The sequence below is a fragment of the Myripristis murdjan genome, chromosome 18, assembly GCF_902150065.1.
Source record: "Myripristis murdjan chromosome 18, fMyrMur1.1, whole genome shotgun sequence".
NCBI lineage: Eukaryota > Metazoa > Chordata > Actinopteri > Holocentriformes > Holocentridae > Myripristis > Myripristis murdjan.
In genome coordinates, this window is record NC_043997.1 from 25,716,203 (window position 1) to 25,732,820 (window position 16,618).

The 16,618-nt window shown below is 43.2% G+C and overlaps 1 protein-coding gene across 1 annotated transcript in view; it reads right to left on the bottom strand.

Annotated features, from left to right (window-relative positions):
* Positions 1-2,358: 2,358 nt before the first annotated feature.
* LOC115376288 (immunoglobulin kappa light chain-like) overlaps positions 2,359-16,618 on the bottom strand; it is a 99,687-nt gene continuing 85,427 nt past the window's right edge. The window contains exons 5-6 of the mRNA XM_030075779.1: positions 5,830-5,975; positions 2,359-2,578 (exon numbers count right to left, since the gene is read on the bottom strand). Of these exons, the coding sequence (XP_029931639.1) occupies positions 2,359-2,578; positions 5,830-5,975 (366 nt within the window). The remainder of the gene's footprint in view (positions 2,579-5,829; positions 5,976-16,618) is intronic.

Consider the following 16,618-nt stretch of genomic DNA (forward strand, 5'->3'; position numbering starts at 1 on the left):
TTCCGTTTTTCATTTTCAGTTTAATCAATACTTGACCAAAATACTGTTGTATACCTTTGAACACTTCCCCTGTTCACCCTGGACCATACCATTGGCACTTCAAGTACATATCATATATCATACACCAGAAAGGTCGTGTAATAACATATCTATCTATCTATCTATCTATCTATCTATCTATCTATCTATCTATCTATATGTATACACACATATTGTTATAGGACTAAATAAAGGGTTCAATTTCAAAAAATTGGAATTTTCTGCCAATTCTTTCATAGTTCAGGCTTTATAGAGTTAAATACAGTTTTGTGGTACCAACACTCAAAAGTCCATTGATCCATGAAATCCACCTCACTATGACACCAACAACCAATCACCTCATGGAGGTGGCACTACCTCAGTGCTCACCCTTTGAGACTGTTAACAGTGATATTGGGCTCTAAATGAACTTGAAACTTGAACCTGTCTTGTGTACATGCACGTGCACTACTACTGTGCATGTGAGCTTCCTCTCCTCAGAAAACTCCACTCAGCTTACCATTGTTATGTCCAGTTTCTAGTCCCACATTACATCAGCATTGGAGCCACACACACTGGCATGCATGAGGGTGGGAATGACTTGGATGAGGTAATGAATCTCAGGTGGGAACTATTTGAGTTGTTGGAGTTAAAAAATTGCAGCAAATGTCCACCAACACCTATTTCCATTTTGTGAAACAACACCATTCAGGAAATAACCTTTGGCATATAATCTGATTTCAGTTTCAGCACAGCTGAGCTGCAGTCATTTCAAATGGAGCAAGTGCACAGATCACTAAATGTCTTGACTGAAGTTAAGGGCTAACAGCAGCACTGTCTTTACACACAGCATTTTAACAGGAATTTGATGTAGCTCATCCAAGCAGCTCATCCAAGGTGCTTGAGGTCTTGGATGAGCTGCTCAGTACAATCCAAGGCTGTTCCCTTTCAGGAACTGAAGCAACAGCCTCTGACCTGTCAGCAGGAAGTGGTGCACCTATCCCCTGCTTGTGACAGCACATCCTTTCCTGAGGGTAAGTTGCTGCAGCTGTGCTACTGTTAGCTCAGCCAGCTTTGGAGTCACCAGAATGACCTCCAGCTCTTCTCTCGGATGCCTTGCAGGGGATGCAGAGCAAGAGGCATTGGAGGGATGGCATACAGCAGTGTTTGTGAGGACTGGTGGACGAACATGTCAACACCTAGCGGCAGCACATCCTGTTTACCTAAGGGGTGAAGAGATCTTTGTGGAGCTTGTCAAACCTGACCTAGAGAATCCTGACCAGGTCCAGATGCAGACATTAATTGCTATGATGCAACAACATGACATCAATGCAACGACATGAAATTTTCCACACAGTTCTCCTCACCATGAATGTGTGCCACTCTGAAGGAGGGCAAGTGTACTTGTGTTGGCTTGGCTGACTGGACTCCTCCTTGGCAATTCCTGTGTGTTGATGCCTCTTGATTGCCTGTCCTCACGAGGATGTACCTGCACTGTGAACAACTCCAGCACACTTATGTGGTGAAATGACTGGTCTTGCCATGTCACTCTCCACTCTGGATAGGCAGAGCTGTCCAACCTGTGAGGCAGACATCCATGAACACAGTGATGTGCAACATCACCTTGCTGAGAGGAACTTCCTGTGTGAACAGACTGGGCTTCCTCTAGTATGCCAGCTCAGGCCCCACCAGGAAGGGAACTGTCACCAAGTGGTGTCTGTATCACTTGGGATCAAGATGCAATCCAACTCTGAAGCCATGTCATGTGGAGCAGGACCAATGGGTGCACCACATGGCTTGCTGACATCATTCCCAGTAGTTGCAACACCATGAGTGCTGTCACTTTTCTATAGGAAAGAGAAACCAGAGGAGGGTTGAAGTGCATCCAGCCATGGCTGGGAAAGCACTGCTTTCATGTTGATGGGATACCTCTCTTGTCATAGCCTTAAACAAGGGCTTCTGGTAGAATTTCCTGGGGTGCACACATCCCCCGCAGACCATCAGTGCGTCTTCGGTTTATTTTCAGGCTCCTCAGGGTTGGTCCAAGAGCATGCCAGCCATTCCTGGCAGTCGGTCAAGGGGCAGAAGAAGAGGAATTTGCCGTCAGCACCAGAGGCTGGGGGCCAGGATGGGAGGCAGAAACTGCAATGGGAACCAGAGGGAGAAGTGGAGTAGATGGAGGATGGTGGTACTGATGACAGAGTCTTGGTGTCGCCAGCAGCCTGAGTGCTGAGGAAGTGCAGGGGGCATAACTAGCAGAGAATAATTGAGTCCCTCCTGGATCTTCAAACTGAGGTTCAGCCACATGTCCTGTTGAATCAGTGTCTGCCAAATCATAATCTAGGACAGAGCCATAGCCATGGAGGAGAAGAACAATGAAATCAGCTCTGGTTTGGTGGCGATTTCCAGTGGTAAACCAGTGTCCTGCTGGGCCCCCAGGGAGGACATCAAAGACCTGAACAGGGAGATGCTGTGGATGAGTGCCATGACTTGAGCAGCGCCCTCAAGGAGTAGTCCATCCACCTCACGATGAACATGGTGGAGGCACAGAACATCCCACCTGGAAGCAGGAGCATGGAGAGGCTAGGCCCTACCAGAGGCAACAGCATGACACCACAGTCAGTCAGCTCCTGTGCTCTGGAGAAAATGATGTACCAGGAATCTGGTGCTGTCTTTACTTCTATATGAGCATGTCGCCTCTGAAAACTCTTGCACACAACATGGCCACACAACATGGTGGCTGTTCACTCCCTAGTGGGTGCCTCCACGTCCTGGCGGAATCAGACTTAGGATGTTAATGCGCACAATCTTGGTTGTGATTGGCCAGAGTGAGCCCAGCCCTGGAACACACACTCCACGTGTGTGAAAAATGTGTGTGAAAAATGTGTGCTCTCAATTTAGAAGTGTGGGTGTGCTATCAACCAGAGTTGTTGTACTGTGGTTTATCTATGGATTTTGATAAATATTAATGTGCAGATGTCCATAAAAGTAAGATGTGTTAAGAGATCAAAATGTCTATTTTCTCCATCAGATCATTGTGGCATGTTTTTTCTTTCTTTTTTTTTCTTGGTCATAATGCAGGCTTCTGACAGCACAAGGTGTATCTCATGTCTCAGCTCTCATCTGTTAAGTGCTAACCTCAAGGAAGCTGTAAAAAAACAACTTTCTTCTGTGAGTTTGTGCTGTGCTGTCAGCATGTCCATAACAAACAAGCTGAAAAGTCTAGCAGGTATTTACTTCTACAAAGTGTTGGAAGGAAGTTTTCATTGTGTGATTAAAGCAAGAGACTGAGTGTGGCCTGTTTCTCTGAGTGACTATTAAACATGTACAAACTGCACAGTCAGTGATGAAGAGTCGTCTTTGTGAAAAAGTGTCACAGTTCATGTTTTTGGTCAGTGAAGCACAAAGACACAGAGACAGAGAGGTTGCAGCTCTTCCAATGCACATGCTGTTCATTTTTTTTTTTTTTTTTTTTTTTCATTTTATTCGGGGCCGGACCCTGTGCCATATATGTGGATATCTGTATTCTTGTGTGTTCTTCTTCTTCCTCTTCTTCTTTCTTTCTTCCGAGGAAATCCTACTTTCCGTATGCAAAAAATCACCAAATTTTGGTAAATAAATCTTCAATGTTCATGGCAGACGATGTGTGGCAAATTTCAGAATTTTATCTCAAAAACTAAATTTTTGACAGCATTTTGAATTTTGCTCTCGTGAACAACTGAAGTCAATGCAGGAATGGCATTTTTAAACATCAGTTTTTCACTTATGGAGCAAATCAGTCATTGTTAAAAACAAATGATGAACATCTCCATGCTGTCTAGATGATTTCAGATTTTTGTCTTGAGGACTAATTTATTTATTTATTTATTTATTATTATTTTATTTTTTTTACAGTGGTCTGAAATCTGCCTTTCCATGCATAGGCGGCTATTATCATGTGACTGGCTTAGTTAATTTGTGAAGCCTCACATGAATTGACACTTGCCAATTAGCTCAGTGAGATAGCATTGTCCTTCATGCCAGAAATTATGAATTCAAGCCTCAGTTGATGCAAAATGCACATTAGAATGCCACCTTCCTTTTCATCTTCCCATTCTCCATTTGTTGCTCAGAACTGCCTAAATTTGCCTAAAACTATCTGGCCCCGACCATTGCTGCGCAGTAGCTATAATTTTGCTTATTTTCTCCACCAGCACCTCAAAGATGTGAATGTCATTCTTCGCGGCAACCAGTTTCACTCAGTCATGACAAAGTTGGACTCAAATGTTAGATCTTCCCAAGCAAATTAAAACTCCTGAAAATTTAGACATTTGAAGGTGCAAAGAGAAACATTCTGGGATGAAACAGTGTTTGTATTGATCACCCTGAGATACGTGTATATTTTGTTTGTTGTATTATGTGTCAGTTTGAATTTATGTGTATGATAACTGGTTGCAATACAGTGACACTTGAGTACAAACAACAACTACCCACTGGGAGAATAAAGTATGCCCTATTTTATGCTATCCTAATTCCTTTCTATGAGCCTGACCTGTTTCTTTTAGGACTCAGCAACAGAGCGATTATATTATAGAGTCGGCATCTGAGTCTGTCCACACGGGAGACTCTGTGACTCTCAGGTGTACAGTAGAAATGGAGACTTGTGCTGGAGAGCACAGTGTGTACTGGTTCAGACATGGATCTCACCCAGGAATCCTTCACGGCCGTGGGCCTCAGTGCACAGAGCGCTCTGCACCCGGTCCTCCCTCACAGAGCTGCGTTACCATTTGAGCAACCTGAGCTCCTCTGATGCCGGGACATACTACTGTGCTGTGGCTTTGTGTGGGGAGATGCTGTTCAGCAATGGGACCAAGCTGGACATTATAGATGGGGTTGAAGTGCTGACGGCACAGATGAGAATCTTTGTCTCTCTGTCCATCACGAGGAGTGGGATTCTCTTGATCTTTTTAATCATTTGTTTCTTGGTTTATGTCACTAGTAGTTGGCCCTACAAGTGATGCAGAGTCCGGTTTTGGTAGCATTTGATGTTCAGGTTAAGGAAATCAAAAATCATGAACTTAAATGTGATTTTATATTTTTTATTACAGCTGAAATAAAAAACTGAAAGCAATTATACAGTAGAGAATTTATGATGATGTAATACAGTTCAATTGTGCTGATCTTGTGTCTTATTATGTACTTTGACTGACAATAAACTGCAATGTTTGTGTCCATATACAAAGATATTTTCAATATGATACTTCAAGAGGAAAAGAGATATTTTAATACAAATAAAGCAGACAGCAAAGTTGAATGTATCACTCTAAGCATCTTAAAAGGCTTTACATAAATATAAAAGAATACTAAAATATGAAAAAACTGGATTACCTACTTGTATTGTTATGATGAAGCTGACAGTAAAGCTACACAGGCAAGACTGTTCTGTAAAAATACATTCATCCTGTCAAGCTAAATCAAAAGTTTTGCTGGGACAGCAAAGTGCCCCCACCCCCCCACCCTCATGTGTCATGAATTTAAACTTCAGAGTGAATTTAAATTTAGATTTGAACTTCAGAATGAAAGTCAAACAGCCTTAACAGCAGGCTGTGTCTGCTCTTGTCCCTGCTCAGAGCTACAAAGGTGTGAAGTTGTCTCATACGTTAAGAACGCTGAGACCCAGAGGCTCTTGTGTCTACATTTCACAAAAGATATGGTAAACAGCTCCATGGTCATACTGAAACTTCTTCATGTACAAGTCTACTACAAATATGCATTTCATATGAATTCTCCCTCATTGTGGCCCTCTTCCCAGCACACTAAATGTATCCGTACTGGTCACGGCATCTAACCTCAGAATAAAGCACAGCATCTGCGCTGTGTTTGGCTTTGGCTGTCCTGGAGTGTTTGGCATTGGCTGTCCTGGAGGAGGAGCTTCTGGAAGCCAAACTCACTGCTGCATAGTTAACATCATCACCAGTCTGAGACAGACAGAGAGGGAGATACAGTATTACAGACTTGATCTGTCAGTATGACACAGACAGATGGGGTGGAGCATAAAGAGATCACTAAGATAGGGTAAGAGCTTTGGCTAGAAATCAGTTGTTGGTAATAATAAAATCATAACAACAATAAAGAACTGCATTACCTGATTGCCTTCAGAGGATCTACCACTTTTCCCTGAAGACAGAGTAAAAATCCTTACTGTATGCTACTTGCCACAGAATATAACAAAATACATCTCACTGCTTCAGACAGACACATACAGGTAAGCATTAGAATGCATAGTTTGTTGTACCTGTTGAATGTTTGTGCCGGCAATTGCAAAGTGTCCATACAAGGAGTAGAAACGCTGCCATCCCAAAAATGACAGTTGAACAAGCCAGTGCAACGACAGTTGAGTCCAGATGAGATGGTGGGGTCGGGATCGAGTTTCCTGAAGACCAAGGAGAACAAGTAAACAGTGCTGTGAGATACTGAATATTAAAGTGGGATATCCACAAGTTGAAAGAAAGAAAGAAAGAAAGAAATAAAGAGACACATCTGATGGATAGTCTCTGCATGACAGCAGACATATAATCATGTGAGAAACAGAAAAAATCTACTGTTAATGTAAGTCTGAGTGTAAAAATCACAATTTTACAGAGACACCATTAGAGTGAAATCATCATTTCTAGACAGTTTTGCACAGACACACCAGAGTCATATCAGCTCTCTGTGTGGACACACAACTTGCTGAAAAACACTCCAAGTGGTCGCCACTGAAAACTCATATGTGATTTTAAGTTCTTAGAAAAATTTAATTTGTTACGCTGCCATTGAGGATTATCTATATGTTTTTAATGATCAAATTATCAACAATTTTTTTTGTCATTATACAAAATCCCCAAAGAAACTGCTTTACTTATCTTTAGTTTTAATGTCTTACCTTTAATATGAAGCTCGGTTCCATTTCCAAACACTGTCTCCCCACATGAAGCCACAACACAGTAGTAGGTTCCAGCATCGTCAGAGCTCAGGTTCTGCTTGGGAAGCTTGTAGACACAGCTAGTTTGTGGAGAGCCGCTCTCTGTCCTCTCACAGCTCTCACTATTATTTCCAGAGTTGTAAATAATTCCTGACCCAGAACTTTCAGAGCTTTTCAGCCAGAAGACACTGGTGTGTTCCCCTCCACCAGTGTGAACAGAGCAGCTGAGAGTGACAGAGTCTCCTGGCTGGACTGACTCAGACTCTGGCTGCTGAACAACAGAGACTTTCATCTTCGTATCTTGAGAGGGAAAACAAACAAATTGTTATGACTCACATCATGTTCATATTCATGATAATTTACTGTAGGATGTTAATGCCTTAATGGTATCCTGAGCAGGTAAAGTACCTTTTAGCTGCAAAAAGGTTCCTGATCCAAAATCAATGAAGTCTGCATATGCAACTCCACAGTAGTAAGTGCCGATGTCCCCCCGTGTTGCATACGACATGTGCAAATCAATTCTGACACCGTCCAATTTTACTGAATAAAGTTTATTATATTGGTTAAACTGAGAGCCAAACGTAATTGTTCCCTTTTTGTCTATTTTTGCCACGAGCTGTAGTTTCCTCCCTGTTGTTGCTCTGTACCACACTCTAGTTTTCATGCCACTATTTATCTGACATTCAATAGTAACTGAGTCTCCGAGCTCCGCAGTTTGGACAGAAACAGGCTGAGAGATGTCAGTGAACTGTGCCACACCTGAAACAAACAGAAAAGCAGGAAACCTAAATTATAAAACCACAAATGTATATGTAGAATCATATTAATATGTGAGGAGTGGAAAGTTGCCACTTACACAGATGACAGAGGAGGAAAACAGCTGGAAAGTAGATGATCATCTTCCCTGCTTCTGACTCCATCATCTGACCTGCTTGTTCTCCACAGCAGCTCTGACTGACTGAAACCACAGCAGACTCATCAGATTCAATGCCCACCTCATGTCAGATCTGTCAAGTGTCTGATTGGTTGATCATGTTCTTGTTGCAGAGTACCTGATTGGCTGCTGAGTGGATGAAATCAGTTGGTTAACAGTGGAAAAAAACAAAACAAAACATGATGATGACCTTATGTGAGCAACCGTGCCACCAGAATTTAAATTTGTATCGGAAATGAAGCGTCTCCAAGCCCCGCCCTCTGCATTGAGATGAAGTGACAATCATCATCTGTTTGACAGTCTTCAAAACCAGAATAATAATTCATAATCATAATCATAATTCACTGTTATCACAGGACATATTTCATTATTAATATGCTACCTTTTAAACACAACAGGCAAACATATACTGTATATTATGGTCAGAGATACAGTATTATAAACTAATTATAGATACTGGTCAACTGGCTGCAACTCAAATTTAGATCAGAATTCACCTTAAAGTTCAGTTTTGTGGTACCAACACTCAAAAATCCATTGATCCATGAAATCCACCTCACTATGACACCAACAACCAATCACCTCATGGAGGTGGCACTACCTCAGTGCTCACCCTTTGAGACTGTTAACAGTGATATTGGGCTCTAAATTAACTTGAAACTTGAACTTGAATTTGAACCTTGAATTTGTCTTGTGCACACGCATGTACACTGCTACTGTGCATGTGAGCTTCCTCTCCCCAGAAAACTCCACTCAGCTTACCACAGCTATGTCTAGTTTCTAGTCCCACATTACATCAGCATTGGAGCCACACACACTGGTGTGCATGAGGGTGGGGACAACTTGGATGAGGTAATGAATCTCAGGTGGGAACTATTTGAGTTGTTGGAGTTAAAAAATTGCTGCGAATGTCCACCAACACCTATTTCCATTTTGTGAAACAACACCATTCAGGAAATAACCTTTGGCATATAATCTGATTTCAGTTTCAGCACAGCTGAGCTGCAGCCATTTCAAATGGAGCAAGTATACAGATCACTAAATCTCCTGGCTGAAGTTAAGGGCTAACAGCAGCACTGTCTTTACACACAGCATTTTAAGAGGAATTTTATCCAGCATTTTGAAAGGTGGTATGCCCAGAATGGGCAACACACAAATCACGTTGAGAGGCACAAGAGTGCACAGGTGGCTTCTGCCTTAGCATGCCCTTAAGAAAATATTTGAAGAGATGGTTCAACACTGACTTCTTGCGAAAACCTCATAGCTAAATAAACATCTCAGCTAGAGGGCAGGACATGGGATCCTCCGCTCTATCCACACACTAGTTCTTAAAGGCAGCCCATTTAGCTGCTGCTTAGGCTCTAGTGGAAGATGCTTGAGGTCTTGGATGAGCTGCTCAGTACAGTCCAAGGCTGTTCCCTCTCAGGAACTGAAGCTACAGCCTCTGACCTGTCAGCAGGAAGTGGTGCACCTATCCACTGCTTGTGACAGCACGCCCTTTCATGAGGGTAAGTTGCTGCAGCTGTGCTACTGTTAGCTCAGCCAGCTTTGGAGTCACCAGAATGACCTCCAGCTCTTCTCTCGGATGCCTTGCAGGGGATGCAGAGCAAGAGGCATTGGAGGGAAGGCATACAGCAGTGTTTGTGAGGACTGGTGGACGAACATGTCAACACCTAGTGGCAGCACATCCTGTATGTATCAGGAACCCAGAGAATCAACAGGGGACACTGGTGTTTTCCTGAGAGGTGAAGAGATCTATGTGGACCTTGCCAAACCTGACCTAAAGAATCCTGACCAGGTCTGGATGCAAACACTAATTCCTGTGATGCAACACCATGACAACTGTCCTCACGAGGACATTCCTGCACTGTGAACAACTCCAGCACACTTATGTGGTGAAATAGCTGGTCTTGCCATGTCACTCTCCACTCTGAATAGGCAGAGCTGTCCAACCTGTGAGGCAGGCATCCATGAACACAGTGATGTGCAACATCACCTTGCTGAGAGGAACGTCCTGTGTGAACAGACTGGGCTTCCTCTAGAATGCCAGCTCAGGCCCCACCAGGAAGGGAACTGTCACCAAGCGGTGTCTGTATCACTTGGGATCAAGATGCAATCCAACTCTGAAGCCATCTCATGTGGAGCAGGACCAATGGTTGCACCACATGGCTTGCTGACATCATTCCCAGTAGTTGCAACAGCACAGGTGCTGTCACTTCCCTGTAGGGAAGATATATCAGAAGAGGGTCGAAGTGCATCCAGCCATGGCTGGGAAAGCACCGCTTTCATGTTGGTGGGATACCTCTCTTGTCATAGCCTTAAACAAGGGCTTCTGGTAGAATTTCCTGGGGTGCCCCCGCAGACCATCATTGCCTCTTCTGTTTATTTTCGGGCTCCCGAGGGTTGGTCCAAGAGCACGCCAGCCATTCCTGGCAGTCAGTCGTGCGGCAGTGGGAGAGGAATTTGCTGCTGGCACCAAAGGCTGGAGGCCAGGATGGGAGGCAGAAACTGCCAAAGGGAGAAGTGGAGTAGATGGAGGATGGTGGTACTGATGACAGAGGGCTCTAGTTTCCCGGCGCAGCGCGGGGTGGCGCAGTGAGGCGAACCCCGCGCAGAGCTAGTTTCGACCGGCGAAACGGCAGAGGCGGACAGTGTCCAAGTTTTGCAAGCGGAGGTTCGCCGAGATGGGAGTGGCGGCGCAGCGGGGGGAGGTGCCGACAGATTCGGCTTGGCGCAGTGACAGTTTCGTGCCAAAAGGCTTCGCCGAGGTGCGCCAAAAGCTCGCCATCTGAAACCACGTCTACTTTCAGCGCAAGGCGGAGCGGAGCTGGCGCAGTGGAAGTTTGGCTGGCTGGCGCACATCACCAAAACCTCACAATCAGCACAAACGGTGCCAATCTCCTTTGATCTGACATCAGTTGTGACGGGACAGTTGATATGGAGATATATGTATGTGCTGATTGATCGTAGCATTGAATAGTGTTTTTTTTTTCGGTATTTATTGCATTGTTCATGTGTCTGACATTCCGGAAGCCCGCCTGTGAGGTTTTGGTGACGTGTCCGCACTGCTCGCCGGTCTCCGCTCCGCGCCTGTCTCCTGAGCTCCGCTCCGCCTGCGGCAGTAGACCTCCATGTCAGCTGTGTAAACTTTCATTACGCCTTCACGCAGCGCATTTTAAAGGCAAGGACAGGGGCTCATTTGATTGGTTAAATGTGAATCGGCTGTGTCAAACCCACTCCATGCCTTCTCTCCTCCCCTCCGCCGGTAGGAGGGACGGCGGAGTACTTGCGCCACCGAGACCGGCGTGCCAAACTTGGAAAATCCGCCTGGCCACACCCAGTTGGCGAAGCGCATCTGCGCTACGCCCCCGCCTCACCTGGTCTGCGAAACTAGAGCCCAGAGTCTTGGTGTCGCGAGCAGCCTGAGTGCTGAGGAAGTGCAGGGGGCATAACTAGCAGAGAACAATTGAGTCCCTCCTGGATCTTCAAACCCAGGTTCTGCCACATGAGACAAAAAAAAAAAAAAAATGAAGTAAGCAATTTATTGCAAACAACCATTAAACTGAAATAAGCTGTTCATCAGCTGATCGAAAGGTTAAGACCACAGCCTTTAAAAGCCCAAATCTTCACAAAAATGTGGATTCAGTGTCAGGTATGTCAGGATGGCAAAGGCAAAAAAGCTTTCTTGTTAATCACCTCAAAAATTTGTTTCGGCATGCTTGATGCTAGTGTTTCCAGGAGGCTGGTGGGAATTTTGCTCCAAGTGGTGAAGATGGCTTCACAGAGGGCATCCACTGTCTGGAACTGGTGTCCATTTCTGTAAACTTCCCTTGCCATCCAACCCCAAATGTTCTCAATTGGATTTAGATCAGGGGAACACGCAGGATAGTTCAAAAGACTGATGTTCTTTCTCTGGAAGAAGTCCTTTGTCAGGCAGGCATTGTGAACTGCAGCGTTGTCCTGTTGAAAAACCCAGTCATTACCACACAGACGATGGCCTTCAGTCATGAGGGATGCCCCCTGCAACATCTCCACATAGCCAGCTGCCGTTTGACGCCTCTGCACAACCTGAAGCTCCATTGTTCCATTGAAGGAAAAAGCCCCCCAGATCATGATGGCGCCCCCTCCACTGTGCCGTGTAGAAAACATCTCAGGTGAAATCTCCTTGTCATGCCAGTAATGTTGGAAGCCATCAGGACCGTCAAGATTAAATTTTTTCTCATCAGAGAATAAAACTTTCTTCCACCTTCCAATGTCCCATGTTTGATGCTCTCGCGCAAACTCCAAACAGGCAATTTTGTGCCATTGAAGGAGACGAGGCCTTTGAAGACATTTTTTGTTCTTAAAACCTTTCTCTCGCAGATGCCGTCTGATGGTTATGGGACTGCAGTTGGCACCAGTGACAAGCTTAATTTGGGCCCTTAATTGGATCCTCCGGCTCAGGGCCGGTGAAATTTTTTTGGGTCTACCACTTGACTTTTTTGTTCCATAACCCTCAGGATCTTTTAGGAAGTTAAAAATGACTGTCTTACTGCGTCCAACCTCAGCAGCAATGGCACGCTGTGAGGGCCTTGTTGTTGGGCCTTGCTTATGCAGCTCAACAATCTGACCGCGTTCAAGGAGAGAAAGCTTTTTTGCCTTTGCCATCAGGAGGTCATGACAGTGTGGATACCTGACAGAAAATGACACTGAATCCACATTTTTACCAAGATTTGGGCTTTTAAAGGCAGTGGTCTTAAACTTTTGATCAGCTGATGAACAGCCTATTTCAGTTTAATGGTTGTTTGCAATAAATTGCTTACTCATATTTTTTTTGTCTCACTCCCATTTCTTCTTTTTGCATTTTGAAGCTCAACTTAGAACCCTCTTAAGATCCAACAGTGCAAAATGTAAATTCTTGCAATTTCTCAACTGTTATATATATCTATATCTATCTATCTATCTATCTTAATATATATATATATATATATATATATATATATATATATATATATATATATGTATATATGAACATATGTCTTTAAAGTTTAAACTAATTGAATTGCCAATACAGGTAGACTCTCCCATCAATGGAGATGAAATGCAACCATGCAGTACTTAATGATATACTCAGGATTGTATATTACACACATGTAAAATTAATAACAGTGGAATCGATTGTCATTACACAAATACAGTCAAGAAACAAAACATTCTTTCTTTTCGATTGTGGCTTTATTTCCGAGAACCAGAACTTGAGTGTATTGTGACACTGTAATTTAGAAGATGCATTTGACATTTTATGATGTAAAACTTAACAGACATCAACATACAACCCCAGTCTATATTTACCTGTTTGTTTTAGGTTAGCTAAATTTGCTGACTTGTAAGTGCAAGTCCATCACCAACACACGTGTGTTACCGTGTTTGTGTGTGCGCAGGCTGCCTGGTAGCCTCATTTATACTGTGTCCCTGGACAGATACGCACGGTGAACACGACCGCGATCGGTGTGGGCTTGTATATCAGCTGTGTTCGCTGCACGTCTACGGCGTACACCACAGTGTAAATGAGGTTGTAAGCATGGATACGCACATTCTCAGCCAAACAAGCCACAGGATGCATTGCTCATATTTTGAGCTTTTGGCACACAGACTGCACGCACAATTGGAGGAAATAACGCATTTTGAAAGTCCACTACACCACCTACTAACATTTGTTACGAAAGTAACACTGCATGGAACACACACTCACAGCATGTGTGTGTAAAATGTGTGCACTCAATTTAGAATTGTGGGTGTGCTATCAACTAGAGTTGTTGTCATTGTATTGTAGTTTATGTATGGGTTTTGATTAATACACTTCTGATCAAAATCTTAAGACCAGTTGAGAAATTGCAAGAATTTACATTTTGCACTGTTGGATCTTAAGAAACTCTACTTAGAACCTTCTTAAGATCCAACAGTGCAAAATGTAAATTCTTGCAATTTCTCAATTGGTCTTAAGATCTTGATCAGGAGTGTATTAATGTGCAGAAGTCCATAAAAGTAAGATGTGTTATGAGATGAAAACGTCTATGTTCATCAGATAATCTTGGCATGTTTTTTCTTTTTTTTTTTTTGGTTCTTCCTTTTTTTGTGCAAAGCTGTGTGAGGGCACAGGCATGCATGTTTGACACTGTGGTCATAATGCAGGCTTCTGACAGCACAAGGTGTGTCTCATGTCTCAGCTCTCATCTGTTAAAGTTAACAGCAGTTCTGCTAACCTCAAGGAAGCTGTGAAAAAACAACTTTCTTCTGTGAGTTTGTGCTGTGCTGTGAGCATGTCCATAACAAACAAGCTGAAAAGTCTAGCAGGTATTTACTTCTACAGAGTGTTGAAGGGAAGTTTTCATTGTGTGATTAAAGCAAGAGACGAGAAGAGTGTGGCCTGTTTCTGTGAGTGACTATTAAACATGTACAAACTGCACAGTCAGTGATGAAGAGTCGGCTTTATAAAAAGTGGCACATGTTATGTTTTTGGTCAGTGAAGCACAAAGACACAGAGACAGAGAGGTTGCAGCTCTTCCAAAGCACATGCTGTTCATTTTATTGTATTTTATTTTCTGCTTATTTTCCGTTAATAGAAATTCTCTCTACAGTCTCCACCAGCACCTCAGAGATGTGAATGTCATTCTTCTCTGCAACGGTCACCTCCAGTTTCTCTCAGTCCTGACAAAGTTGGACTCAAAGGTCAAATCTTTCCAAGCAAATGAAAAGTCCTGAAAATTCAGACGTTTGAAGCTGTAAAGGTGCAAAATTGTATCTTTAATCACAGTGAAAGAGTGCTGGTGTGCTTGCTCATAATTGACAGACGAAAGCTCATCAAGGTCTTTGGTCATAATTTAATACTCTTCATGTAAGAGTCAATAGGAGAGGTGTATTTCATAAAAACAACACCAGCCTGATCCATTGTCCTCTGTTCTTCTTAATTATTTCCCTCCTCCCTGGATCAAACTTCTCAGTGTTGTGGATTGTACTCGAGCGCAGAAAAAAACAGAGGGTCTGTGCTTGTGCCTCTCTGTCGTCCATACAAGGAACAGAAGCATTGCCATCCCAAGAACGATGGCAGACAAAGCCAGTGCAACGACAGCTGGTCTCTGATCAGATGGTGTGGCCATGGTGGAGTTTCCTGGACATCAAGGGGAAAAAGCAGATATTTTGAGATTTCAAATGATAAAAGCTGCAAGTGTGATATCCACCAGATGGGAGGAAAAAATGAACAATGGAAAGAAAGACAAATCAGATGGATATTCTCTCAAAACGATAGCAAACATTAAATGTGAGAAACAGACATTTCTGATACATTTCTGATAGAGTTGATACATTTCTAGACAGTTTCAGCTGTATCAGCTCTGTGTGGACACACAACTTGCCAAATCAACACTCAGTACCTGCCGCTGAAAACTCCACTCATTAGCATTTGAAAATTTGTATTTAAGTTGTTAAATATATAAAATTATTCGCATTCTACCACTTAAGACTGAGGATTATCTATATGTTTTGATGATCAAATCATTGACTGATTTTATCTAATCACAGTAATTATACTGACTCCCCCCAAAATAACCCTCTACTTATCTTTCGTTTTAATGTCTTACCTTTAATATAAAGCTCGGTTCCATTTCCAAACAGTGTCTCCCCACATGAAGCCACAACACAGTAGTAGGTTCCAGCATCGTCAGAGCTCAGGTTCTGCTTGGGAAGCTTGTAGACACAGCTAGTTTGTGGAGAGCCGCTCTCAGTCCTCTCACAGCTCTCACTCTTATTTCCAGGTGAAATGATTTGTGGACCAGAACTTTCTGAGCTTTTCAGCCAGAAGACACTGGTGTGTTCCCCTCCACAGTCACCAGTGTGAACAGAGCAGCTGAGAGTGACAGAGTCTCCTGGCTGGACTGACTCAGACTCTGGCTGCTGAACAACAGAGACTTTCATCTTCGTATCTTGGGAGGGAAAACAAACAAATTGTTATGACTCACATCATGTTCATATTCATGATAATTTACTGTAGGATGTTAATGCCTTAATGGTATCCTGAGCAGGTAAAATACCTTTTAGCTGCAAAAAGGTTCCTGATCCAAAATCAATGAAGTCTGCATATGCAACTCCACAGTAGTAAGTGCCGATGTCCCCCCGTGTCGTAGTCGATATGTGCAAATCAGTTCTGACACCGTCCAAATTTACTGAATACCGTTTATTATATTGGTTAAACTGAGAGCCAAATGAAATTGTTCCCTTTTTGTCTATTTTTGCCACGAGCTGTTGTCTCCTCCCTGTCGTTACTCTGTACCACACTCTAGTTTTCATGCCACTATTTATCTGACATTCAATAGTAACTGAGTCTCCGAGCTCCGCAGTTTGGACAGAAACAGGCTGAGAGATGTCAGTGAACTGTGCCACACCTGAAACAAACAGAAAAGCAGGAAACCTAAATCATCAAATCACATACGGTATGTATATAGATATTTATATGTAGAATCATAAGAATATGTGAGGAGTGGAAAGTTGCCACTTACACAGATGACAGAGGAGGAAAACAGTTGGAAAGTAGATGATCATCTTCCCTGCTTCTGACTCCATCATCTGACCTGCTTGTTCTCCACAGCAGCTCTGACTGACTGAAACCACAGCAGACTCATCAGATTCAATGCCCACCTCATGTCAAATCTGTCAAGTGTCTGATTGGTTGATCATGTTCTTGTTGCAGA